Raw genomic sequence first — 27,213 nt, 5'->3', positions numbered from 1 at the left:
GTCAGACATCGCCAAGGGACTGATTTGGCATTATCTGGCTGGGCTGGGCTGGCAGGAACACACCAAACCCCTGAAGGGGCAGAAAGCACACCCTAAATAATCAGCATGACTCAGGTTCGAGGAGGGCATTTAACTAGATCGTCCTTTCAGATCTTGGTTGGATGTTAGTTTCTTATTTTAATTCTCAATCTGGGGGGGGGGGGCAATGGGGAGGCTGCAGCACCAAACCCACAAACTTGGCTCCCAGTGGCATTTTCTCTTCCAAGGTGATGGCAGCCATCTGCTTTCCTCCGCTGGGAGACTCGTGCCAGATTGACGAGCAAGACCGGGCACGCTCCAAATGGCATTGCCAATCCAGAACGTCCCGGCTTCTCTCGTTCCTGCACCCCGTCCAACAGAACGGATACTTGAATCATCACAAAGTGGGGAGGAACTAAAAAAAAGCCAACCAGCTCAGCCCCTTCCTCCAAACACCAACCCGGGCTGTAATCGAAATTGAAACACGCAGAACTGCTAGATTAGGCTGCAGGGCCTATCTTCCCCAACATCCTGTCCTCACAGTGGCCAACCAGATGCCTCAATCGGAAACCTCCAGGATTCGAACACAGCTCCCCACTCCTGTGGTTTTCGCCAACTGGTGTTTGGAAGCCTTTCTGCGTCTGACCACGGCGACACAGCATAGCCATCACAGCCAACAGCCATCAATGGTATAAATCCATTACAAATGGTCTGTGGTTATTTCACTGATATGTTGCCCAAGACCCCCACAAAAACAATAAACCAGTCTGGAGGGTTCTAACACTTCCTTTTCCTAGCTTGAAAACTACTAACCAAGTTGGGGGCTGCACTCATTTCCAGCTTGTTGTGGCCTTCACAATGGGGCATCTGCTGAGCCACTAGGAGAACAGGATGGTGGATAGAATAGAATTAGAATTAGAATTAGAATTAGAATTAGAATTTTATTATTACGGTCATTTTTGCAGGAGGCAGTGGAAGACAGGAGTGCCTGGCGTGCTCTGGTCCATGGGGTCACAAAGAGTCGGACATGACTAAACGACTAAACAACAACAACATTACGGTCATAGACCAGTTCCGGCTCACTTAAAATATCAGGAAAATCATAAAACACAACAGGAATACATAACAGTATATATACTGTATATATGCTGGTATAACAGAGACCACTATGTAAGGATACCAGCTGAATAAATGACAGCCTGTTGCCACAAAAAATGGCAAATTCCAAAAGTTCTTCGGAAGACAACTGACAAAGACTAGACTTCAGCAAAGCCAACTTTAGCCTTCTAACATGGAATATCGCAATCTGGCCTAAAAAGGCACCTGACCCGTCCTTTGTTAAATTCATCCAAGGTTATGACCGTATTTTTACAAGAGACATGGAGTACAAGCAAAATAGATGTCAACGGATTTTCCTCGTTCTGCCTCTCTGGATCACCAAGAGTATAATAGAATCTTAGAACCAGAGATTTGGTAGGAACCCTGAGGATCATCTAGTCCAACCCCCTGAAATGCAGGAATATGCAGCTGTCCCATACGGGAATCGAACCCGCAACCTTGGCATTATCAGCGCCATGCTCTAACAAATGAACTAAGTATGTCTGGGCCTTTGGCCATAGGGAGCCCATCTCACCAAGCATCCTGTGGCCGGTCAGATACTCTTCTGGGAAACCCCCAAGCAGAATTGGAGCCCAAGAGCCCTCTCCCCTCCTATGGCACAGGAAACAGTGATGGCCATTGACTGGGATGGCTTGCAAAGAAGATCCATCAAATTCATGGCGGAGAAGAAGAGGGCTATCGATGGCTCTAGCAAGAAAGGCTCTGCCCTGCCTCCACAGCTGGAGGCAGCTTCTGGATCCCGGTTTCTGGGGACCACGGGAGGCAAGAGCTGGTTTCTCATTGGGGTATCTGGTCCTGCTCTGTGAGAACAGTAGGCTGGACTAGATGGGCCTGATCCAACAGACTCTTCCTGTGTTCTTATGCTTGCATTGACCCCTGGCTGCAGCCCTCCTGGAGATGAGGCCAAAGGTTGGCCCTGGAGCTTTTTGCATCCAAATAGGTCCTCTGTTGGTGACAGCAGCCACGAAATTAAAAGATGCCTGCTTCTTGGGAGAAAAGCAATGACAAACCTAGACAGCATCTTAAAAAGCATAGACATCACCTTGCCAACAAAGGTCCGTATAGTTAAAGCTATGGTTTTCCCAGTAGTGATGTATAGAAGTGAGAGCTGGACCACCAAGAAGGCTGATCGCTGAAGAATGGATGCTTTTGAATTATGGTGCTGGAGGAGACTCTTGAGAGTCCCATGGACTGGAAGAAGATCAAACCTCTCCATTCTGAAGGAAATCAGCCCTGAGTGCTCACTGGAAGGACAGATCCTGAAGCTGAGGCTCCAAGACTTTGGCCACCTCATGAGAAGAGAAGACTCCCTGGAAAAGACCCTGATGTTGGGAAAGATGGAGGATACAAGGAGAAGGGAACGACAGAGGATGAGATGGTGGGACAGTGTTCTCGAAGCTACCAGGATGAGTTTGACCAAACTACGGGAGGCAGTGGAAGACAGGAGTTCCTGGCGTGCTCTGGTCCAGGGGGTCACGAAGAGGCGGACACGACTAAATGACTAAACAACAAACAACAAGGTCCTCTGTTCCCTAAGCCACAACCTCTTCTCGGTGCTCAAAGCCATCTGAGCATCTCAGGCATGCCCATTAAGTCTTATACAATCTGAGTGTTGTCTCCACGCCAGCCCCAAATCTCTTGCAATGCTCTACAGTGGGGTGGAAGACTCTTAGATTGCGCACATGCCATCCTTGGGCCAGCGAGGGTGGGCTAGAGGAAGGACAGGAATCCTGCATCCCTTCCAGCAAATGCAAGGACCTCGGCCAGCAAATTCTCCCCGGCCTTAGAATTTGTACTCTCTCCGGGGTGAATATTTAGAGCCCTCAAGGGCAGAGCAAGGAGAAAATGGTTTGACATGTTGCCTGGAAATAACCCTTGGGAGCGCCTTCCTTCTCCTTGCGCGCCCCCCTCCCTTGGGGACATCCATCCCTCCTGTAGCCAGAGGGAAGACTGCCACCTGCTGAAGAACAGAGTGAAACTCAGCTGCACTCTTGCCTAATCCCCTGTCCAAAAACCAGCAGGCACCCAGCCTTCTCAAGCGCATGAGATCACTTGCCAAGGGCATTTTGGCTCTCCGTGAACAGCATTGCCTCATCCGTGGAATAATGGGTGGTACAGACTTCCCCACACTGTTTGGCTTACAAACCTCTCCATTCCCCCCCAAAACACACACACACACATACACACACACACACACACACACACACACACAGATAGGTTATTCTCTCTGACATAAGCTCATGTGTGAGTTGCCTGCAGCAAACACTCCTTTGCAGAGGTGGGACACCATCTCTTCTCAAACATGGAAAGTCCATAGCACAGGTACTGTGCTTGTTCAGAGGGCCTCCTCACTGCCCCAAACTAGGCCTTAATCTACCATGGGGCATGTTGTACATTGTGACTGCAAGCTGGGTCTTGGGAGGTAGAGAAAGAACCACAAAAATGATTCTAACCAGCTCCAAAGGACTTGTGTGATGACCAAATCTAAGTTTTGGGTTTCTCTCTTTTTCATATTTTCTCAGTCGTAAGTTCACTACTCTACACCAGTTGGCAATTTTTTATTTTTATTTTTTTTAAAAGCAAATTCAAAAGCACATTAGTAATAGTGTGTACAAAAGTTTTGCATAACTGCTGTATGCACTTTTTGCAATGCAATTTCCCCTTATCTAATGCACTTTAAATGCTGCTTTCACTAATAGGTGCATTTATGTACACATTACCTGGCTGGAGAAGTGAACTGCAAAATTCAGAGAAGTGTGGATTTTGAAGGGTGGTTGTGCCTTGTTTCAGAAAGCGTGTAGTCTTGAACCCATCAGTGTTTTATACACTAACACCCCACAGTCGACGCCAAGAGAGGCAGACTCTTGTCCCAAGGAATATTCAGAGTGTCCGTGGCCTATCTCAGTCTTAAACCCCTGGAGCAGGATAGGACTATCAGGTTACACCACTGCTGAAAGAGTTGCATTGCCTGCCAGCGAGTTCTGGGGCTAAAGACAAGGTGCTGGTAAAGATAAAGGTACCCCTGACCATTAGGTCCAGTCGTGGACAACTCTAGGTTGCGGCGCTCATCTCGCTTTACTGGCCGAGGGAGCCAGCGTACAGCTTCTGGGTCATGTGGCCAGCATGACTAAGCCGCTTCTGGCAAACCAGAGCAGCGCACAGAAATGCCATTTACTTTCCCGCTGGAGCGGTACCTATTTATCTACTTGCACTTTGACATGCTTTCAAACTGCTAGGTTACCAGTATCCAAAGCCCTATAGATACCTTGGGAACCAGAATACCTGAGCCTAAGAGGAGCCTGCTGGATTAGGCCAAAGAGAGACTATCCAGTCTGGCATCCTGCTCTCACCGTGGCCAACCTGATGCCTCAATGGGAAATCCACAAGCAGGATTCAAACACAGCTCTGATTTCCAGCAACTGATATTCAGAACCCCTGCTGCCTCCGATTGTGCAGGCAGAACAGAGCCACCCTGGCTAGTACATTGATAGCTTAATCCTTCATGAATTTGTCTAATACATGTAGAGTAGGGGTGGTCAACTTCCAAGAGACTGCGATCTACTCACAGAATAAAAAACTGGCAGTGATCTACCCCTTTTGCCCTGTTTTTGGTGGTTCAGGTCATTTTAGGCGTGCAGGGCAAAACTGTTGAGCTTTTTTTAGGGGAGCCAAAGTCTCATGGCCCCTTCCAAGAGTTCTATGATGCTCCTCCTTTTCCAGAAGCCCTGCCTCTAAACAATCTCCAGGTGCTGGGCAGATCTGCAAACTATTTCCAGGTAAGGGAGAGTCACTGCAAGGTCACTTGTGAGATGTGGCCAAATGTTTGAATAAGTTAATCTCTGCAGCATTCAGCGCTCTGCAGGTGTGCCAAGTGGACTGCTTCCGTTTGCATTATGTGAACAAGATGCCTTCTTTCCCCTCTTACCTTAGCCCAACACGGCCACAACAACCCCACCAGCTTGGCCTCGCCGCTTGGAAACCAAGTTTGGGCACGTCCCGAGGAGAGTCAGTAAGAAGAGCCCGACTTTGGCATGCGGTGGGCAGAGCAATTTGGGAACAGTGACCTCAAGCCAATTCTCTCTCTCCCTCCCCTCCTTTCCACCAGCCCAAGGAAGCGAGAGATGGTTGGCATGGGGAGGGCGATTTTGCACAGCACTTGGGAAACGTAGCTTAACTGGAACCCGCAGCTCAACTGGCCAGGAGTCTCAGGCCCCCTTTTGCTATGTTAAACTGGAAGATCCTTGGGGCAGGGAATCAGTCTTCTGGGAGCGTGTTAGTCTGTAAAGTGCAGCACCTGGTAATTGCTTTCCGGAAAGAGCATTATTTATATGCTTGCATTTTTGTTTGGTAAGCTGTTTCAAGCAACTTGTTTCTAGAGGGGGAAAGTTTATTCGTAAACAGATATGAATATATTAATGTCCACCAACAATTCTAGAATATTAAAACCAGAACTTTCTCCTAGCACATGAACCTGATTCTGCCTATTTCTTGGGGAGAGGCTACATTCCACATTGCACTATTATCAAACTATTATTGTTGTTATTTCAGTTGTACCTTGGAAGTCGAACAGAATCCATTTTGGAAGTCCGTCCGACTTCCAAACATTTGAAAACCAAATCACAGCTTCTGACTGGCCGCAGAAAGCTCCTGCAGCCAATCAGAAGCTGCGGAAACCTCGTCGGACGTTCAGCTTCCAAAACTAGTTTGCAAACTGGAGCAGTCACTTCCGACGTTCGGGAGCCAAAACGTTCAGGAACTAAGCTGTTCGAAAACTAAGGTATGAGACTGTATTATTATTACAGCTTGTCATGTGCTTTGGATAGCTCAGTTGATCAGAGCATGGTGCTGATAACACCAAGGTTGCAGGTTTGATTCCTGTATGGGAAAGCTGCATATTACCTAATTACGACTAAGTGACTTACATTTAAAATGTAAGACCCTAATAAGAGCCTGCTGGGTCAGCACCCTGTTCTCTCAGCACCCAACCAGATGCCTGCAGGAAACTCCCTAGCAGGATTTGAACACAAGAGCCCTCTCCCATCCCGGGGCTTCCAGGAAATGATAGTTCTCTCCTCCATCAACTTGTCCAATCCTCTCTTAAAGCCCTCCAGGCAGCACTCCCCAGGCAGGAGGGTAAAAGCAGAGTCTTGTCTGTGCACTTGAAGATTGCAGAGTGCAGAGACTTGCTCAAAACTGGGCATCTTCTGTGAGAGAGGATTGCCCCGAGATGCACACAGCAAAACGAAGCCTGGCATTTTTAAAACAAACAGGAAAGGAAGGGCCTTTTCAAACTGGGAAATGAAAAGAGCAGCCTGCAAAAATCACAAGGCGTTGGGTGTTGGAAGCGAAGGTAAGGAGCCTCTTCCACGACTGGAATGTGTCCTGTGTTCAAACTTGTCTGTGCCATTCATACGCAGCCATTCATAAGAACCTCGGCAATTATTTTCTTAAGGACCGTGTGTTATGATGAAGATTATCTTTTTAATATATATTTTAAAAGCAAACCTCGTGATGCCTGGAACGGCGTATAATTACCGCATAACCCTAAACCCAGAAAACGTTGGGAGTGGAGCCTAGGAGAGTCCGCCCCACCAAAGTCTCCCTCCTCTTTTGCCAGCTCCATTTGCTTCGCCACCGCTAAGTCTCCTTCGCTGGGACAGGGGAGTTTTGCCAGCTGCGTAGTCTCTCCAGAGGGAGCCTTTAACAAGGGAGCTGGAGGAGGCTCAGGGAAGGGCCCCCAAAATGATTGAAGGGATGGAGAAACTCCCCACCAAGAGGAATGGCTACAACATTGGGGGCTTTTCATTTTAGAGAAAAGGCCGGGTGGAGGAGACATGAAATGGGCATCCAATGAAGAAGGATGCTGGAAGATTTAGGACAGCTAAAAGGAACTCCTTCTTCATAGGCCTATGGGACCGCCTCTCCTGGTATGCCCTGCAGAGAACTTTAAGGTCCACAAATGACAACACTTTGGATGTCCCAGGTCTCAAGGTGGTTAGATTGGTCTCAACTAGGGCCAGGGTCTTTTCAGTCCTGGCCCCGACTTGGTGGAACGCTCTGTCAGAAGAGACCAGGGCCCTGCGGGACTTGACATCTTTCGGCAGGGCCTGCAAGACAGAGCTGTTCCACCTGGCCCTTGGTTTGGACTCAGTCTGACCCTTAGGTTTCCCTCCCCTTATGGTTTTGATCCATGGGCTACTTTTAAAATGAGGCTGCATTTTAAATTGCATTTTAATCTGTATTTTAAATTGGTATTTTCCCCTAATATGTTTTTACTTTAATTTTACTGGTGTTAGCCGCCCTGAGGCCGGCTCTGGCCGGGGAGGGTGGTGTATAATTTTTTATTATTATTTATTATTATTCATTATTATTATAGAATCATAGAATTTTAGAGTTGGAATGTACACCCAAGGATCATCTAGTCCAACCCCTGCAAAGCAGGAATCTCTGCTGAAGCATCCATGGCAGGTGGCCACCCAACCTCTGCTTAAAAGCCTCCAAGAAGGAGATTCCACAAAGTGATGCTTTAGTTGAGATCCCTGCACTGCAGCAGGTTGGACTGGATGACCTCGGGGGTCCCTTCCAACTTTATAATTCTGTGATTCCATGAACATTCAGGCTCCAGTTCAGCAGCGCATATCAAAAGCAGGTGGGAGCCATCACACACACACCCCGCAAATTATCACGCTGACCACCCGCAGGTGTGTTCCTCACCTGTCCAAGGACTTCTCAGGAAAGGTGAAAGGGCCCAGGCAGATCCGGTTGATGTAGCTCAGGGGGACTCTCTGCAGCTCCAAGCACTTGAGCATGATGAAGTCGTATTTGCAGACCAGGAGGGCGGAGTCTGTGATGACCACGACACGCTCCTTCTCGTTGTTCCAGTGGTCTATCCTGGAGCAGAGCAAGGAAAGGAGACCCAGCATAGTTCATTTATTTAATAAAGTTTATATACCACTAGAACGGAAGAGAAAACCTCAAAGCAGTTTGCAAAACAAGATAATGCAATATTTTTTTTAAAATGCCACCATGTTTGAAAACGTACAGAAAATTAGAACCGCAATAGAACAGGTGAAAACAAATTAAAACTTTCTCAATCTGGGTAGGCTTGCCCAAATAAGAATGTCTTCAGAGGGTCCAAAAAGCATGAAATGAAGGTGCCTGCCTGATATCAATAAGCAGGGAGTTCCAAAGTGTTGCAAAAGTGCCAATTCCATCACTCCAGGTGCTCAGGTGGGAGCATATGGGGTAAGGCGATCTCACAGGTAAACTGGTCCCAGGTTGTTAAGGGTTTCATATACTAATAGTAACACCTTGATTTTTTGTTTTTGTTTTAAAAGCTTTATTGATTTTTTAAAAAAAACAGACAAAAGTTTTTCCGGAGAAATAAAATAGGTAATAAGTGTTACATCCAATCCCAATAAATTCTTCTTTTTTCTATAATGACTTCCCATCACCACATCATGCATCTACTATTTATCTCTTCCATTTTGTTGTTGTTGTTGTTGTTTAGTCGTGTCCGCCTCTTTGTGACCCCCCTGGACCAGAGCATGCCAGGCACTCCTGTCTTCCACTGCCTCCCGCAGTTTGGTCAAACTCATGCTGGTAGCTTCGAGAACACTGTTCCACCATCTCGTCCTCTGTCGTCCCCTCCTCCTTGTGCCCTCCATCTTTCCCAACATCAGGGTCTTTTCCAGGGAGTCTTCTCTTCTCATGAGGGGGCCAAAGTCTTGGAGCCTCAGCTTCAGGATCTGTCCTTCCAGTGAGCACTCACGGCTGATTTCCTTCAGTATGGAGAGGTTTGATCTTCTTGCAGTCCATGGGACTCTCAAGAGTCTCCTCCAGCACCAGAATTCAAAAGCATCCATTCTTCAGCGATCAGCCTTCTTTATGGTCCAGCTCTCACTTCCATACATCACTACTGGGAAAACCATAGCTTTAACTATACGGATCTTGGTTGGCAAGGTGATGTCTCTGCTTTTTAAGATGCTGTCTAGGTTTGCCATTGCCTTTCTCCCAAGAAGCAGGCGTCTTTTAATTTTGTGGCTGCTGTCACCATCTGCAGTGATCATTGAGCCCAAGAAAGTAAAATCTCTCACTACCTCCATTTCTTTTCCTTCTATTTGCCAGGAGGTGATGGGACCAGTGGCCATGATCTTTGTTTTTTTGATGTTGAGCTTCAAACCATATTTTGCGCTCTCCTCTTCCACCCTCATTAAAAGGTTCTTTAATTCCTCCTCACTTTCTGCCATCAAGGTTGTGTCATCTGCATATCTGAGGTTGTTGATATTTCTCCCGGCAATCTTAATTCCGGTTTAGGATTCATCCAGTCCAGCCTTTTGCATGATGAATTCTGCATATAAGTTAAATAAGCAGGGAGACAATATACAGCCTTGTCGTACTCCTTTCCCAATTTTGAACCAATCAGTTGTTCCATATACCTTTGTTAATTTTCATTACTAAATTAGTACCGTATTTTTCACTCTAAGACGCACCAGACCATAAGACTTACCTAGTTTTTGGAGGAGGAAAACAAGAAAAAAAATATTCTGAATCCCAGAAGCCAGAACAGCAAGAGGGATCGCTGCGCAGGGAAAGCAGCAATCCCTCTTGCTGTTCTGGCTTCTGTGATAGCTGCGCAGCCTGCATTCGCTCCATAAGACGCACACACATTTCCCCTTACTTTTTAGGAGGGAAAAAGTGAGTCTTATAGGGCAAAAAATACCGTATTTTATAAATGTCCACAAAATCACAGAAGTCATTCAAGGCCTGCCATTGACGTCATATTACTACAGTATTCCTTAAGGTATTTTTTTGTACATGTCCCATTTTTTTAATAAATGTTTGATCACCATGACCTCTCAGTTTCCCTGTCACTTTTGCCAATTCGACATACTCTAGCAGTTTCTAATCCTAGCACCTTGATCTCGGGCCAGCAGCAGATCTCTGAGCCCAAGTGTTGCGTGCTGGCAAGGCCTCCGTCCTGTCAGCAATTGCGCTGCAGCATTCTGCACTGACTGCAGCTTCTGGATCAATCCCAAGAGAAGCCCCAGATGGAGAGCATTGCAGCAATCCAGTAACCAATGTGCAAACTACGGTGGCCAGGTTCTCTCAGTCCAGGAATGGTCCTAGCTGTCAACACAGTCCCGGTTAAACTTTGGCAGACCGAAGGAAGGAATGAGCTGTTAACATAGAATTGGCAAAATCGGCAAAAAAATATATAAAACGAAAAGCGTGTTCGAGATGTGAAACAGAAGGTACGTTCTATCATATGCGGTGAGATTGTAAGAAGGTAAAATCTTACTGGGAAATTATATACAATCAATTGAAGAAAATGTTTAAAATAACTTTTGTAAAAAAAACAGAATCCTTTTTATTAGGTATTTTAGGTCGAGACATACCAAAAGAAATGAGGACTTTATTTATGTATGCCACTACAGCAACAAGAATGTTGATCGCACAAAACTGGAAGACTGGAGAAATACCAACTAAAGAACAATGGCAAGAGAAGTTGATGAACTATGCAGAACTGGCAAAAATGACAGACAGACTAAGAGAAAAAGACAACAGTGATTTTGAAAAAGATTGGGAACCATTCATATAATATTTGCAGAAACAAAGAAAGGCAATAGACTTGATGGCAGGATTTAAATAAACATCCACATTCTTAGCATCAGAAAATATTTGGAAGATAGCGAAATAAGTTGATGTATTTAATTTTATTTTTATGTTTTTAAGGTTTGATGTTCTGTTATTAATAACTTTTTCTGTTGAGAGATAGCAAAATGGGTGAAAATATAAACAAACCAGAAACGCAAGTTGGGGGAAGTGTTGGAGGGGAGGGAGGGAGGAATCTATAGGAAACGTTAAGAATTTGAGATGTATGTAATGAACAAAAATGAAAAATGAATATATTTTTTAAAAAAGAGCTGCTAACACAGAATCACAGAATTGTTGAGTGGGGAGGTACCCTCAAGGGTCATCTAGTCCAACCCGCTGCAACACATGGGAAACGGGGATCTCAGAACCGCAGCATTTAGGTTTGTGTGTTGTTTGGGGGAGTCTGAGTTAGGAAAGCTCATGCAAAAATATGAGGCAAACTGAATTTCCTTCCCCCTCCTTGGTTGCACCAGGCTGGCAAATGGTGCCTTCCGGGCTCTGCGAAAACCATCTCCTCTTGCAAAATCTTTTTAATTTGATATAGCGGAAGAGATCCTTCATTCTGCATAATTAGCATTATCAGAAACAGATTTGCCAATTTGTTTCGGGAGTTTTGAGTTCCAACATGATTTGCTGTCAGAGATTTCTAAGCAGAGGTTGGTTGACCATCTGCCAGGGATTATTCAGCTGTGATTTCTGTGTTTCAGGGGATTGGACTAAATGAGCCTTAAGGTCCCTTCCAACGCCAAGATTCTGCGATCCTGTGTTCATGAATTCATTCTTTTTTGCACCATCTAGTAAACCTTCACACCCCTGCCTCATTCACAAGGTCTTCATTCCTTCTTCTTTCTTTAAATGCTTTATTGGTTGAAAACTTTATAACAGAAATATGCAATAAATGTTATAGGCAAAATAAGAAATGCAAAATAAGCAATTATTCATTCTTTTACTAATACTTGGTTTGCGCATCCATTTGTGATTAAATTTGACAAGACCTCCGATCTTCCCCTTGTGTTCCCGAATTAAGTTCCTTAAATACGCACTTAAACTTTACTTGCTCTATGTTATTTGACTTACTATAAATTTAATTTTACAAAATTATCCTACTTACACACCGAAGCTCAATCAAGACCTGCCAACGGATGGATCTTTTGACCATGTTCTTTTACATATACTCTGTATATATCCCACTCTCTGATAAATTTTTCATTCCAAACTGAAACACAATCTCCGTGCTGGATAACCAATTATCCCCCCTAGATGTTTTTTTTAAACCACAACATTCCTGTTTGGACAAACTACAAAGACGCTCAGAAAATTGGTGTGAATTTTAATCTATTTTAGCATTTTCCATTTTTTTGGTATATTTTAAAGTATTGTTGCCAATTTCTCTTGACTTTCTTGTTTTGTCTTTGAAGTTGGTGTCTTTCCTCTTTACAATCAAACAGTGTGTCAATTTTGTGAAATAAATAAAATAAACGATATGTGCGAGAATTCACCCTTCACCCACCAGGGGGCAGTATTGAAACTGCAAAAAATCAAATCCTGGTCTAATGATTCACCAGGTATCTATACCATATACGGTTCTTTTTATAGCTCTTTATAGGCAACTGTTCGCGATTTGCATGGCTTATAATTACATGGTCTCCAGGGAAAACAACATCTGCCAAGGTGTTCCTTCCAATCGCCATGCGTTGCCTTGAGGGACGGGTTGCTGCTCAGCGGCAACGGAGAAATTGTAATTAAAGCAGCAACTTTGAGGACTTTTGCAGGAAGCGTAAGGAGATTTTTAAAGTCAGGAGGGATTGCTATTATTTATATATACAGCCAGTCAGTTTGCATAGCTCTCTCCATAGCAACAGAAATAATATCCACTATAATCTAAAAGAAAAATAGGTAATGGTGTGGAGGGGAAGATGTCCTGGGGGGGGGGGGGGAGAAAGGGGGGTGTTTGAAATGGTTGCAAAGCATGAGGAAATCAATGCAGTGAACCAACAGGTCTTATAACTTACAGACAGGTCTCTGCCCCAACCAGCTTACAAACGGTGTTTGTAGATTGGGAAGGGCTCAGTGGGAGTGCAATTTGGGGGCGAGTGGAAACAGCACCCCAAAATTCTCTACCCGCCTGATTTTCAGGAGGCAAAATTGGGGGTGCCATTTTGCGGACTATTTCTGCAGCAGTGGCAGGAGGAAGAGAAGATTCTGGAAGGGTTAGAAAATGGAAGAGGGAAATTCTACACAGAATTCTCTTCTGAAAACCTTTGGCCGAAAGAAATAAGATTGTTCGTTTCCTAGAACCATAAAAAGACACCTTGTTTGGTAGTCCTAGGGGATATAACCTAGGGGGTTTTATTATTATGATTATGATTATTATTGCATTCATGCCAACATGACCTTGCAAGGGGCCGCTCAGGACTTCGTGGAAAGCATGGCCTCCATGGGGCTGACCCGGAATAGGTTTGGCCCAACTCATAGTTGTGGACATGCCTTAGACCTGGTGTTCACCTCTGTTGACGTGGGTGATCTGACACTAAGTAAAAGTGAAATGAAAGAAGTGTCATGGTCAGATTACTTCCTGGTGCAACTGGACTTCTCCATGACCCTTCCCCTGTGCAGGGAGGTGGGTCCGATTCAGATGGCCAGCCTCTACCATTTAATTGGATCCAAATGGTTTCCAGAGAGTGGTAGGGGATGCTTAATCCCATGTTGATGGCCTTTCAGCTGATTCCCTGGTGCCGCGCTGCAATGCAGAGTTAACCAGGGCTATCGACTGTCTGGCTCCGGAGCACCCTCTCCGATTGCATGGAGCCCGGACAGCCCCGTGGTTTTCCCTGGAGCTGAAACAATCACTGAGATGGCTAGAGCACTGGTGGCGGAAAACTCATCTTGAATCAGACCAGATACGGGTTAGAGCTCAACGTTGAGCCTACCAAGTGGTAATAGCGACGGCGAAGAAGACCTTCACCGCCTCTATTGCATCTGCAGAAAACAGTACAGTACATTGGAGTCTGGTGAGCACCTCAAGATCTCCCGTAACGATTTTGCAAACTTTTTTTGCAGATAAAATTGCTCAAATTCAGAAGGAGGTAGACTTCGCCTTGTTAGTAGGACCGGGGTGGGGGAATGCCAGAGCGCTGTCTAATCAGGCTGTCTAACCCATTTCAACCTGTTACCTTCCTCTTCCCTCCCCATCCCTTTCCCTTCTGTGTTGTGCCCCTTTAGATTAGGGGTTGGCAAACCTATTGAGCAGGGGGCCGGTCCATTGTCCCTCAGACCTTGCGGGGGGCAGAGTACCAGGATCTGCCGGTACTCACATTCCTTCATGGTGAGGGCGGCAGCAGCACTGGCGGTGATGGCGTGGCCTCTCCCGTCCAGACATCACCGAGCAGCAGTGGCGGGCAGCAGTGGAGAATGGCCAAGGCAGGATCTGCCACTGTGTATTGGCGGCGGCTCAGCAAGCAAGCGGCCGCGTTGGAATGTGCCTCAGCACGGCGCAGAAACTGAATGGTCAGTCCCAGCACCGTGCTGAGGTGGGCTCCGGCATGGCTTTTCATTCGTTGAGCACTGCGCAGCCACCGCATTGGCCAGGGCCTCACACAGCTTTGCAGGCGATTGCCCGTGACTGGCGCCCGCCTTTGCTCGCACTTTAAGTAGGACATTTTAATGTATTTTTAATCTTTGTTGGAAGCTGCCCAGAGTGGCCGGGGAAACCCAGCCAGATGAGTGGGGTACAAATAATAAATTATTATTATTATTATTATTATTATTATTATTATTAGGGAGGGAGGAGGTGCCACTGCAGTGCGTGAGAGGGAGGGGGGAAATGGCATTGTTGGGGAAAAATGGCGGCTGGGGAAAAAAGAGGGGGGGAAAGAACAGAACCCCATTCCCCACACTGATCCACGGGCCAGATCCTGAAGGCAATTGGGCCAGATCCGGCCCACGGACCTTAGTTTGCCGACCCCTGCTTTAGATTGCAAGCTTTCGGGCAGAGACTGTCATGTTTTGATTGTGCATAAGCCACTCTGGAAGCTTTTTCAGCTGAAAAACGGGACAAAGATGCTTCGAATAAATATAAATAAATAAGGAAGAGAGACTTACTCAGCCAGAAGCCAGAAGCTGTGGGCCGTTTCCCCCATGTTTGCTGTCACATGGGCCCTGAGGTCATCCATGGCTTGGTCAAAGGCTCCAGGCTGAAGAACAAAATGAGAGAGGAGATCACAGGAGAGAAGGAACAGAGGGAAATCATGCGCAGGGAAATAGCAGGCATTTCCTGGTCTTTGTGCACCGTCGTAACCATTGAAGAAGCATTGAGCATTAGCCAGAAACTCGAACTGAGGGCAGGTCCCAAGGTGGGTTACAACAATTGCAAGTTAAAAAAACAAAACAAAACAGCTCAGTATAATCCACGCTGACTCACTATAACGCAGCTTCCTATCTTCCTGGCTGAAAAAATATTCCTCACTCCTGTCCTAAGGTAAAGGTAAAGGTAAAGGTAAAGGTAAAGGGACCCCTGACCATTAGGTCCAGTCGTGGCCGACTCTGGGGTTGCGGCGCTCATCTCGCTTTATTGGCCGAGGGAGCCAGCGTACAGCTTCCAGGTCATGTGGCCAGCGTGACTAAGCCGCTCCTGGAGAACCAGAGCAGCACACGGAAATGCCGTTTACCTTCCTGCTGGAGCGGTACCTATTTATCTACTTGCACTTTGACGTGCTTTCGAACTGCTAGGGTGGCAGGAGCAGGGACCGAGCAACGGGAGCTCAGTCCGTCGCGGGGATTTGAACCGCCGACCTTCTGATCGGCAAGCCCTAGGCTCTGTGGTTTAACCCACAGCGCCACCCGCGTCCCTCCAACCCTGCCTTAACTGCATATCAAAGATCTCAGGCCTCTGCTCTGGCTTCAAAATTCTACACACAGTGGATCATGGGTAGATTGTTAAAGCCACTTCCGAGCTGGAGAGGAGGTGGGGTTGTGGGCTTCTCGCCCCTCCCCACGCATGCGGGGGCTGGCTCACAGCCCCCACGATACTTGCGGAATCCTCGGACGTTTCATCCCCCGGCCAGCCAATCGGTCCTATTTAGGGCTGGCACGGCCAAGGATCTCCCTCTTTCCACGCTCCAGCTGATCGGGTTTTCCCACCCGTTAGGTTAGGCTCTCTGACCTTGCTATGGACTTTGGTTGGTCGCCATTAAGGGGCCTGGTAGGAATTTTTCCACTTGGCAAATTGACACCAGGTACTTGGTTTTTTGCCTACCTCGTAGCAACCGTCACAACTTCCTTGGCATTGGCGGTTAGGCATTGGTAGGGGTTAATTGTTATGCAAAGGAAGGGGGGAAGGAAACACCTTCCCCCCAAATCGAAGGGTAGTCTGGTAAAGGATTCTGGGGGGGCGTGGCCTTGTCCTAAGCCTATGGAGGTGTGGGCCTACGGCACGCCCCCGAGCGGTGACCCCGGGGGAGTTCCTAGTTGATGTCCCTCAGCAGGACTCCCCCTACTGGTGGTTAACCCTTGTCAGTCTTCAAGCAAGCAGGCTGAAGCCGGTTAGTTGATAGGACCAATGCCTAAGCCAATACCGCTCAATTTCTGTAATCAATAAAGTTGTGGCCTAATTTGACCCATTAACCTAAAATTCTAATGTCTCGTGTCTTTATTTCCGAGGGGGGAGGCGGGAACTCGCCACGCAACCCACCTGCCCCCCCCCGCCCCCCTGCAAAAAAAAAGGAGACCATGCACGAGGGAAAGAGGCCCACCTCTGAAACGGAGGGCTCTTTCCTACATTGCAGAGGGTTGGAATAGATGACCCTTGGGGTCCCTTCCCACTCCGCGATTCCATTCCGTGCCTTTTCTTGCAGGACCCGCAACCCCTCCCGGAAAGGAAAAGGGTCAACTCACCCTCGTGGCGAAGTATTTCCTTGAATCGTAGGGGTCGGCGTGAGGGCGGGGGTAGAGCATGGTCTTGGGAGCAGACGGCGGAAAGGATCCTGAATCCGGTTCCTGCGCGGTTCCGGCTCCGGGATTTCCCTTGCTCTTCCCTTCCAGCTCCTCCTGCTGCTGCATCTCCACTGTTTTGAACTCTTGGTAGTTTCCACCGCCTGACATTCCGGGCCCCTTCGAAGCAAGCAGAGGCACCCAAAGGGTTAACACAGCGGCTTGCCCTTTGCCCACCTGCGCCTCTAACAGATGCAGGAGTCCAGCAGGAGGACCAGTTTCCCTCATACATACCTGCCCAGGCAGGGCTGTGAAATCCTTGAGGGATGCCCTTCTCTCAACCCCACCCCCCTCACAGGCATGCTGGGCGGGGACGCGGGTGGAACTTTGGAACTCCCTTCCTAGAGATATGAGATTGGCTGCCTCCTTCTTGGGATATGCCAACAGACTTTGGGAAACTGACCACGTTTAATGAACGGGCTTGCTATGTACTGAGTTGAATAGGATCCAAAATGAAGCAGTCTGATTGGCCCTAGAACAACAGGATCCAAACTGCACCAGTCTGATTGGCCCTAGAACAATAGGATTCAGAATGCAGCGGTCTGATTGGCCCTAGAACAATAGGATTCAGAATGCAGCGGTCTGATTGGTCCTAGAACAATAGGATCCAGAATGCAGCAGTCTGATTGGTCCTAGAACAATAGGATTCAGAATGCAGCAGTCTGATTGGTCCTAGAACAATAGGATCCAAAATGCAGCAGTCTGACTGGTCCTAGAACGATAGGATCCAAAATGCAGCAGTCTGACTGGTTCTAGAATGATAGGATCCAGAATGCAGCAGTCTGATTGGTCCTAGAACAATAGGATCCAGAATGCAGCAGTCTGATTGGTCCTAGAACAATAGGATTCAGAATGCAGCAGTCTGACTGGTCCTAGAACAATAGGATCCAAAATGCAGCAGTCTGACTGGTCCTAGAACGATAGGATCCAAAATGCAGCAGTCTGACTGGTTCTAGAATGATAGGATCCAAAATGCAGCAGTCTGATTGGTCCTAGAACAATAGTATTCAGAATACAGCAGTCTGATTGGTCCACAAGAGCCACCCAACCCAGCTCCAGGTGGAAGTGAATCCGCAACCTGATTGGCCTACAGGTGAATCCCGGAATTAGCTAATCACATGGGGCCCATTCTGTAAATAATGTATATAAAGCAGATGTTTCATTCCTCCTTGCCACTATGAGCTGAACAAAGAGCATGAAATCCACTCTTGAGTATATTTCAGGGGTAGTGCCCTTTCAATGTTTATTGGGGTTTTTAAAAATGATTTTTAATGTTTTTGGAGGACTGAAGCTATTGGAAATCTTTACACCATGGGTAGGCAAACTAAGGCCCTGGATCCGAGCCAATCGCCTTCTAAATCCGGCCAGCGGACGGTCCAGGAATCAGTGTGTTTTTACATGAGTAGAATGTGCACTTTTATTTAAAATGCATCTCTGGGTTATTTGTGGGGCATAGGAATTCATTCATTCCCCCCCCCCTTCAAAATATAGTCTGGCCCCCCACAAGGTCTGAGGGACAGTGGACCGGCCCCCTGCCGAAAAAGTTTGCTGAGCTTTGTACACTTTACACCTGCATGTCTCAAGGCGAGATATAAAAAAATAGCGCAGAAAGTAACAACAAATGATTAAGTACAGTAGACACCCAATGCATAGCCTAAAGTCATTGCTCCCCTCTGCCACCAGGTGAGCTGTTTACCTGCTGAGCCTTCTGTGCAGGTGCTCAGGCCAAGGCCCCTCCCCTGCTCTGCCTTCCGACGGCTCCTTATCGTTAATCTGAATTTGGAGAAGACAAACCTTCTAACAGAGGACTCTTTCAAACAGAATCGTTGCAGCTGGCAGGAAGCCACAGCTAATACATCTCAGCCACCTTCTTTACGTGGCCAAGCACTTAATTGTCTACCGTGGCTGTTGGCCTCTGTCTGTCTTGAGATAAAAATTGAGTGCTCCTCCGAGGGTGAAGTCAAACAGTTGTATTAGCAGCACCCAAGTGACCTCCCCAGGGTGAAATCCTGGGCAGTGTGTGTGGAGGTCCTGGGCTACCCAGATGACAATACCCCCCTCTCTGCCTGGCTGATGTGATCCAAAGGAAAGCAGATCAAGGGATTTGTGTAGGATCTACTGCTTAGTCCTTTCTTCTCCTGAAGATGTTCCACAAGGAAGCAGGCATGTGTTGTGTATCCAGTGGTCTGCGTTTGCCTGAGCTTGAGTCTGGACTAAGCAATCTGAGCTCCTGTGTTCTGAGTCGATACATGATGTCCAATCACAGAACATTTCAGGATTTGGGCTTCTGCCATTGGCCCTTCAACTCTGAGTCGTGATTCGCAGCTTGGAAGTTTAGACAGCCAATCATGTTGGGAGTGGGAGTAGCCCAGGCTTACAGGAATGCAAATAATAATAATAATAATAATAATTTTATTTATATCCCACCCTCCCCAGCCGAAGCCGGGGTCAGAGCAGCTAACATTAAAATGATACAACATTCTAAAATCATTTCATTATAAAATAAATTCAAATCAGATGAATGGCAACCATTGGGCTAGAGTTCTGTGAGGATTGCCAAAGGAGGGGGTCAGGCTGTGACCTGGCCAAAGGCCTGGTGGAACAGCTCCGTCTTGCAGGCCCTGTGGAAAGATGTCAAGTCCCGCAGGGCCCTAGTCTCTTGGGACAGAGCGTTCCACCAAATCGGGGCCACAGCTGAAAAGGCCCTGGCTCTGGTTGTGGCCAGCCTAACCTCCCTGTGGCCCGGGACCTCCTAGATGTTTTTGTTTGAAGACCATAAGGTCCTCTGTGGGACATGCCAGGAGAGGCAGTCCCATAGGTACGAGTTTCTTTGCCCCATTTCCCAGTTATGCAGTTCAACGAAGGTTCTTGTTGTTATCGCTGCGTCTTGCCTCATGGGAACTGACCTACACTTCAGCATGGATTGTTCCTTGGGGTTGACTCCTGAAGACTACACTCATTAATGGGTGTAGCCGCAAGGCAGCGGAGGGGTAGGATCATAGCTTTTCTTCTCCTAGATGGGCTGCCTTCCCAGGTGGACGAGCCCCATCTACCCCTCATTTCCCTCCACAGAACATGCAGAAACCAACTGCTTGACCATTGGACCTGCTCTTGGTCCCATCTGCTCAATCCTCCACAGTCTGTCTTTGAATGCAGGGGAAGTCCCTAATTCTCCGATGGTTTGAGACCCATTGACTCCCCTCACCTGGTTTAGCCAGTCGGTCCAGGCTGTTTCCCAGAGATCCATCTACTTTTCATCCAGAAGGTTCAAATCCCCAGCATCTCCACTTAAAAATCTTGCAGGCACCAGACGTTGTGAATGACCTTTCTCTGCTGGGGACCCCTGAGCTTCTGCCAGCCAGAGCAGGCAGTATTGAGCTAGATGGGTCAATGGGCTGGCTTAGAGCAAGGTGACTTCATGCAATCATGAAGTCTCCCATCCTTCCACTGACCATACCTGAGAACACAGCTAGGCACCCAGAGATGGGTGGAGTTGGCCATTCTCTGCTAGCAAACAGTGACCTGAAATAGCTATCAGGGGTGTGGACCTCAGAATTGACTCAGCGATCGCCTTCCTGGGTAAACAAGGCCTTACTGTTTGGGGAGAGCCAAGGCAAACTTAGCATTTTAGGTGTCCACGATCATGACAAGCTCTTCGCGGGCGAGTTCGGTTCCAAGGTATAAAGCCCTGTACGGCTGAGGACCAGGTAACATGAGAAACCACCTAAATACCCAGTAGGTCATTGCATTCTGCTGGAAAGTTTCCCAAATCAGAAACTTGCTCTACAGGAAGTCGGAGCAAGGCTCTCAGTGTGGCCTCCCCTGTTTGGGGGAACAGGGTCCACGTTGAGATACAACAGGCACCATAAAGACATAAGGAGAGTTTGCTGGATCAGGCCAGTAGCCCATCTAGTCTAGCATCCTGTTCTCACAGGGGCTGACCAGATGCCTCTGTTAGGAAACCCACAAGCAGGATCTGAGCACAAGAGCAAAACTCTCGCCTTCTGTGTCTTCCAGCTGCTGGCATTCAGGAGCATCCTGGCTAGTAGCCTTCAAAGGTCTTGATACAATACGATCATCTTTATTGTCATTGTCCCATACAGAACAACGAAATTTAAAAAAATCTACATCAGACATTCAAAAACCCACAAGCCAGCTATCCCAGCTATCCCAGCCTGGTTAACCCCTAAAAACTCTGATACCCCATAATTAAATACAATATACTCACATAGAGACTACCTTATAAAAATCGCATTTGGGTAGAAACTGTTTCTCAGGCAGCTAGTCGTAGTCTTTATAACCCTGTACCTTCTTCCAGAAGGCAGAAGCTGAAAGAGATCACTACCCTGCACTGTCTCTGCAGCTTTCTTATGGCACCTGGAAGCATAGATTTGATCCAAGGTGGGAAGAGTGCACCCAATTATTCTCTCAGCAATCTTTACAACCCTGGACAGCATTGTTTTTCCCCTGACCGTGCAGCTCCCAAACCACACACACAGACCATAAGTTAATACACTCTCAACAGTCCTCCTCCTCCTCCATGAATTTGTCTAAGCCACTTTTTTAAAAAAAAATCTAAGTTCATGGCCACCCTGCCTCCTGCACTGCATGAAAAAGGACTTTCTTTTCTATTTGCGCTTTCTAGAAAGAATTTGAAGACAGTTCCCCCAAAAAAGCTTTTCCAACTGGTCACCTATCTTTAGTGGTTGTTGTCTGTACTGTTTTCAAAACTGTTTTAGCTCTTTTTATGGTATGTTTGCAAATCACCTTAAGACACATGTCCAAGGCAATTCATGCATCTATTTATTTAACAGCCCCAGCAAATATTTTCCATTGTGTAAATGACCCATCCCTGGGCAGGATCACAGAATGAGCTTCCATCCTAAGACCTCTTCTGTTCAACTGAGCCCTCTCTGCTCACCTGGCAAGGTACACCGCGCATGCTCAGAGGCACTGTCACTTTTCCTATTGTTTTCCTCCCCCTAGCAGAGTCCTGGTATCAAAAGCGTGTTCTGGTGCCCAGCCTCAACTCTGGCCCCTTCCAGCTGCATTATACCCATTTCGCAGATTCACATCCTGGGCCTGAGGCCACTCCTTAGAGCAAGCTAAACCAGGCCTTGAGCAAAATCTCTGTGAGGCACATGATGAAGCCTGGCCGGCTGCATGCCGTTTATTTGGACCCCCTCCATAGACGGCGCCCCTCCATCGCTGCCCATCAGACCCCCAGCCAACCCTGCCTGCCATTCTCTGCATCCTCACGGAGTTCACCTTCAGCCAACAACCCCCCTTCCTTTGCAAAGCATCTCAGCGTCTCTCTGGCATCCTTTTGTGGGCTCTTGCTGCAAAGTCAGAGTGACCTCTGCCTGCAGGCTCTCCTGGCACCGGCTGGGACCCCGGAGGGGAAACACTTAGCAATATTGCCTCGGGAGGGAGAGTCACTTCACTGCCATTAGCTAATATTCAATGTCCCAGAGTTTGGCAAGACTGAGCTCTGCAGGAGGCCAGTGGCCGGCCAGCTGGTGGAAGGGAGCAGAGCTCAAAAGAGAAGAGGAGGCAATTTGGATAACATGGTTTGTGTCCCCGTCTCACCAGTTCCAGAATTGTAGCTTGAGATATACACTGGGATTTTTCCCCCTCCGCCATTTTGCATCCGAAAAATGTAAGGACAGAATGAGAATTTGCTGGGTCATTGGCCCATCTAGTCCAGCATGCTGTTCTCACAATGTCCAGCTAGATGCCTCAGTGGGAAACCTGCAAGCAGGATTCGAACACAAGAGCAACTCTCTCCCTGCCTGCAGTTTCCATTCAGAAGCTTTGCTGCAACCGTGGCCATCGGCAGCCCTCTCCTCCTCCCTGAATTGGTCAAACCCTCCTTTAAAGCTATCCAGGGTGGTGGCCATCGCGGCCTCCTGTGGGAGGGAGTTCCACAGGTTAACTATGCACTTATTCCTGCATTGACAGGGGGTTAGGCTGGATGACCGTTGGGATCCCTTCCAACTACGCTTCTACGACTTCATGAAGAAGTATTTCATTGAATTATCAGATATCTTCGAGTTCTTGCCTTGTGCAACAACTCCCCCATGCCCCATATCTGCTCTTGGTCTCCCTCCAAGCCCTCCACATGCAGTAGAAGCAAGAAATTTCCACTGCCCAGTTGGAAATCCTTGTGTTGACAGCACAATTGGCTTTTTCTCTCAACAGCCCTTGGCCCAACCTGGTTTTTTTTTTTGTGTGTGTTTTTTTTGCACGATCTAAGTCTCTCTGGACCCAGTTTAGGTTGACTGCAAGTGTTGGATCTTTCTACCATCCTCAGATTTTTTTGCCCTCCCTCCCACATACCATCTCAAAAAGCCATATTGTTTCCTTTAATATCCAACCTCAAGGAACCCCAATGCTTGCCTGATATTTTTTGCTGATCCCAAGAAAGCTGTGACTCCACTGTGAGTTTTGAATTCTTCCTAACGGAGCAACACAGCTCACTAGACAAATTTTACGTAACTTCATCACTTAATCTGCTTCCTCTCAGATTAAACTACCTGACAGTTTGGTTGTGAAGCTCAAATGAGATAATTTCAGTTATAAATAATTGGGGAGGGGAGAGAGAGAAGGCATTCCACGATATTTGGGTATGGATTCTCCCCCGACCAAAAAAGTATTGCTGCTATAGTCTCACATCCACCCTGTGAAGCAGGCCAAGCCAAGTGTGCTGGCCTGCTCAGCAAGCAGCTATTTCAGACTCAGAGCAAAATCTGCAGTACCCTGAAGACACACACACACACACACACACACACACACACACACACCGTCTCTCAGTGCGGAGACAGTGTGGTGCAGTGGTTACACATCACTTGGGAAGACAGGCGAACTAATGCCAGTGTACTGGAAGAAACAAAGATCGCCAGTGTTGAAGCAATGATTCTTCAACATCAACTTCGTTGGACTGGTCATGTTGTGCGGATACCGGATGATCGTCCTCCAAAGCAACTACTCTTTTCCCAACTTAAAAATGGAAAGCGTAATGCTGGTGGTCAACAAAAGAGGTTTAAAGACTGTCTCAAGGCAAATCTTTAAAAATGTAGTATAAACACTGACAACTGGGAAACACTGGCCTGCGAGCGCTCCAGTTGGAGGACAGCCTTGACCAAAGGTGTCATGGGCTTTGAAGACACTAAGGAGATAATACAAGAATACTTGGCTAGTTTAGATGTATTCAAGTCTCCAGGGCCAGATGAACTGCATCCAAGAGTATTAAAAGAACTGGCAGATATGATCTCAGAACCACTGGCAGTCATCTTTGAGAATTTCTGGAGAACAGGTGAAGTCCCGGCAGACTGGAGGAGGGCAAATGTTGTCCCTATTTTCAAAAAGGGGAAAAGAGAGGACCCAAATAATTACCGCCCAGTCAGTCTGACATCAATACCAGGGAAGATTCTGGAGCAGATCATTAAGCAAACAGTCTGTGAGCACCTAGAAAGGAATGCTGTGATCACCAATAGTCAGCATGGATTTCTGAAAAATAAGTCATGTCAGACTAACCTGATCTCGTTTTTTGACAGAATTACAAGCCTGGTAGATGAAGGGAACGCAGTGGATGGAGTCTACCTTGATTTCAGCAAAGCATTTGACAAGGTGCCCCATGATATTCTTGTAAAGAAGCTGGTAAAATGCGGACTTGACTATGCTACCACTCAGTGGATTTGTAACTGGCTGAGTGACCGAACCCAAAGGGTGCTCATCAATGGTTCCTCTTCATCCTGGAGAAGAGTGACTAGTGGGGTGCTACAGGGTTCTGTCTTGGGCCCGGTCTTATTCAACATCTTTATCAACGACTTGGATGATGGACTAAAGGGCATTCTGATCAAATTTGCAGATGACACCAAACTGGGAGGGGTGGCTAACACCCCAGAGGACAGGATCACACTTCAAAACGACCTTGACAGATTAGAGAACTGGGCCAAAACAAACAAGATGAATTTTAACAGGGAGAAATGTAAAGTATTGCACTTGGGCAAAAAAATGAGAGGCACAAATACAAGATGGGTGACACCTGGCTTGAGAGCAGTACATGTGAAAAGGATCCAGCAGTCTTGGTTGACCACAAACTTGACATGAGCCAACAGTGTGACGCAGCAGCTAAAAAAGCCAATGCAATTCTGGGCTGCATCAATAGGAGTATAGCATCTAGATCAAGGGAAGTAATAGTGCCATTGTATTCTGCTCTGGTCAGACCTCACCTGGAATACTGTGTCCAGTTCTGGGCACCACAGTTCAAGAAGGACACTGACAAACTGGAACGTGTCCAGAGGAGGGCAACCAAAATGGTCAAAGGCCTGGAAACGATGCCTTATGAGGAACGGCTAAGGGAGCTGGGCATGTTTAGCCTGGAGAAGAGGAGGTTAAGGGGTGATATGATAGCCATGTTCAAATATATAAAAGGATGTCACATAGAGGAGGGAGAAAGGTTGTTTTCTGCTGCTCCAGAGAAGCGGACATGGAGCAATGGTTCCAAACTACAAGAAAGAAGATTCCACCTAAACATTAGGAAGAACTTCCTGACAGTAAGAGCTGTTCGACAGTGGAATTTGCTGCCAAGGAGTGTGGTGGAGTCTCCTTCTTTGGAGGTCTTTAAGCAGAGGCTTGACAACCATATGTCAGGAGTGCTCTGATGGTGTTTCCTGCTTGGCAGGGGGTTGGACTCGATGGCCCTTGTGGTCTCTTCCAACTCTAGGATTCTATGATTCTATGATTCTATGACACTGAAACTCAGGACGCAATGGAGAAATGTGCTAAGAGGAAGGCACGCTTGGCAAACCCTCACCGTGATCACCTCTTGCCCGGAAACCAATGTCTCCACTGTGGAAGGACGTGTGGATCCAGAATTGGCCTCCACAGTCACTTACGGACTCACTTTAAAAACTGTGTTTATGGAAGACAATCTTACTTGGCTATGAGGGATCGCCAAAGAAGAAGAAGGAGAGTGTCAGACGAAGATGTGGGAGACCAGGGTTCGAATTCCCACTCAGCCACGAAGCTCATTGGGTGTAACCTTGGGACAGCTCCTCATTCTCAGCCTAACCTACCTCACAAGGTTGTCGTGGGAGGAAGAGAACAATGTCCACCGACTGCGGCTCCTTGGAGAAAAAAAAAAGTGGGATAGAATTGCAATCTTTCTTTCTCTCTCAATCTCTCTCTCTCTCCCACACAAATCCACACACCTCTTCTCCTGACAGCACCACGACACCTTCACCTTTCCAAAGGAGATATTTTTATACAGTAACTGCAAAGAGAAGAGACCCCCCGGCTGCCCTTACCTGCGTCAGGTGCGCAGCAACTTCTCTGCACGGATCTGCAGCGGGACAAAGGCTCAGGTTACCTGCCCAAACTGCCCTGCGGGTCAGAGAAGCCTGATAAGGAAGTGGAAAGAGTGGCTTGCTGGGAGCCAGGGAGGCTGGCCCAGGTGTTCCCAGGTAGGCAGGTGTCAGGGGAGGAGGGCTGGATCTGCTCCCTTTGTTATCAAGGCCACACAGGTGTGGAAGAAGCCCTCATTGGCACCTAGGTTGGGAGAGGGTGGAACCCCGGGTCAGTTTGCACCTGTTTGGTTTGCAAGGTGCAGCTCTGGGTGGAAGAAAGGCGACGCCCTGAGCCGAAGAAGTTAAAAACGGGGGTGTTTGCATGGGGTTTCTGCAAATCTTCTAAGCAAGCATATGCTTTTGCAATCATTAATTAATTACAGTAATGAGATTTGTGGGTGTGGGGTGGAATATAAATTGAATTAATTAATTTCAGGGTGGTTCACGACATACGAAAAACACAAAATGCACAATGGAAAGAAAAACAGCCCAAATATCCCTCCTGCCTATTTCTCTGGTTGCCAGAAATTCAACTTGGAAAGTGTGAAGTAGCGCCTCTGAGCTTGCACAAAGCGCCTTTCTGTTGCCACATCGGCCCATGGCTTGCAAAAAGAGCGTGGCGCTTCCCCCCGTGCGCCTGGCCCACAACTTTGTAAATGTGTGTGAAGGTGTTTGGAATAAACGTCTCCTGGCTGCCCGGCGAGGAAGCTGAAAAATTTGCTGTTCTTACCAAGGTTTAAGGGAGAATTGCATGCAAATGATGGGAGTGTTTGCAACAGTCAGTCGTAGCAGAGTTCACAGGCCACAGGCACATTCCGAGTGTCAAGGAACGGGATTGCCAGCTTTAGTTTCCATGACCAGTAGCTGAGTCCTTTGATGGTATGCTTGTTTGTTTGTTTGTTTGTTTGTTTGTTTGTTTTTATTACGGCTAAACAGCCAGCATGCAGCCTTTGAAGGTAAAGGTCGCAGCAAACTTCAGCTGCCCATTCCTGAGCAATAGGCTTTGGTTCAAGGCACAAGAGCACTCCAGGTCTTCCCTATGGCGAAGTTGGCAAGCTGCCCAGGCAAGCAGCAGTAGAAT

The 27,213-nt window shown here is 47.3% G+C and overlaps 1 protein-coding gene and 1 long non-coding RNA gene across 3 annotated transcripts in view; both read right to left on the bottom strand.

Annotated features, from left to right (window-relative positions):
* LOC310845190 overlaps positions 1-21,022 on the bottom strand; it is a 39,936-nt gene extending 18,914 nt beyond the window's left edge. Inside the window, exon 1 of the long non-coding RNA XR_014564560.1 lies at positions 20,967-21,022. This is a non-coding gene — a long non-coding RNA (uncharacterized lncRNA). The remainder of the gene's footprint in view (positions 1-20,966) is intronic.
* TPRG1 (tumor protein p63 regulated 1) overlaps positions 1-26,238 on the bottom strand; it is a 43,796-nt gene extending 17,558 nt beyond the window's left edge. The window contains exons 1-4 of one of the 2 annotated variants that reach the window (XM_083739935.1): positions 26,094-26,238; positions 16,687-16,902; positions 14,896-14,987; positions 7,852-8,028 (exon numbers count right to left, since the gene is read on the bottom strand). In XM_083739935.1, coding sequence (XP_083596061.1) covers positions 7,852-8,028; positions 14,896-14,987; positions 16,687-16,893 — 476 coding nt within the window. In that variant the 5' untranslated portion in view covers positions 16,894-16,902; positions 26,094-26,238. Of the gene's footprint in view, positions 1-7,851; positions 8,029-14,895; positions 14,988-16,686; positions 16,960-26,093 lie in introns of both variants that reach the window. The other variant, XM_083739936.1, reaches the window with a different exon arrangement.
* Positions 26,239-27,213: the final 975 nt, after the last annotated feature.

The sequence above is a fragment of the Podarcis gaigeae genome (assembly GCF_964106915.1).
Source record: "Podarcis gaigeae genome assembly, chromosome: 5".
NCBI classification, from domain to species: domain Eukaryota; kingdom Metazoa; phylum Chordata; class Lepidosauria; order Squamata; family Lacertidae; genus Podarcis; species Podarcis gaigeae.
The sequence above is the reverse complement of the archived record's forward strand: the minus strand, read 5'-3'. Positions and strand labels throughout refer to the sequence as shown.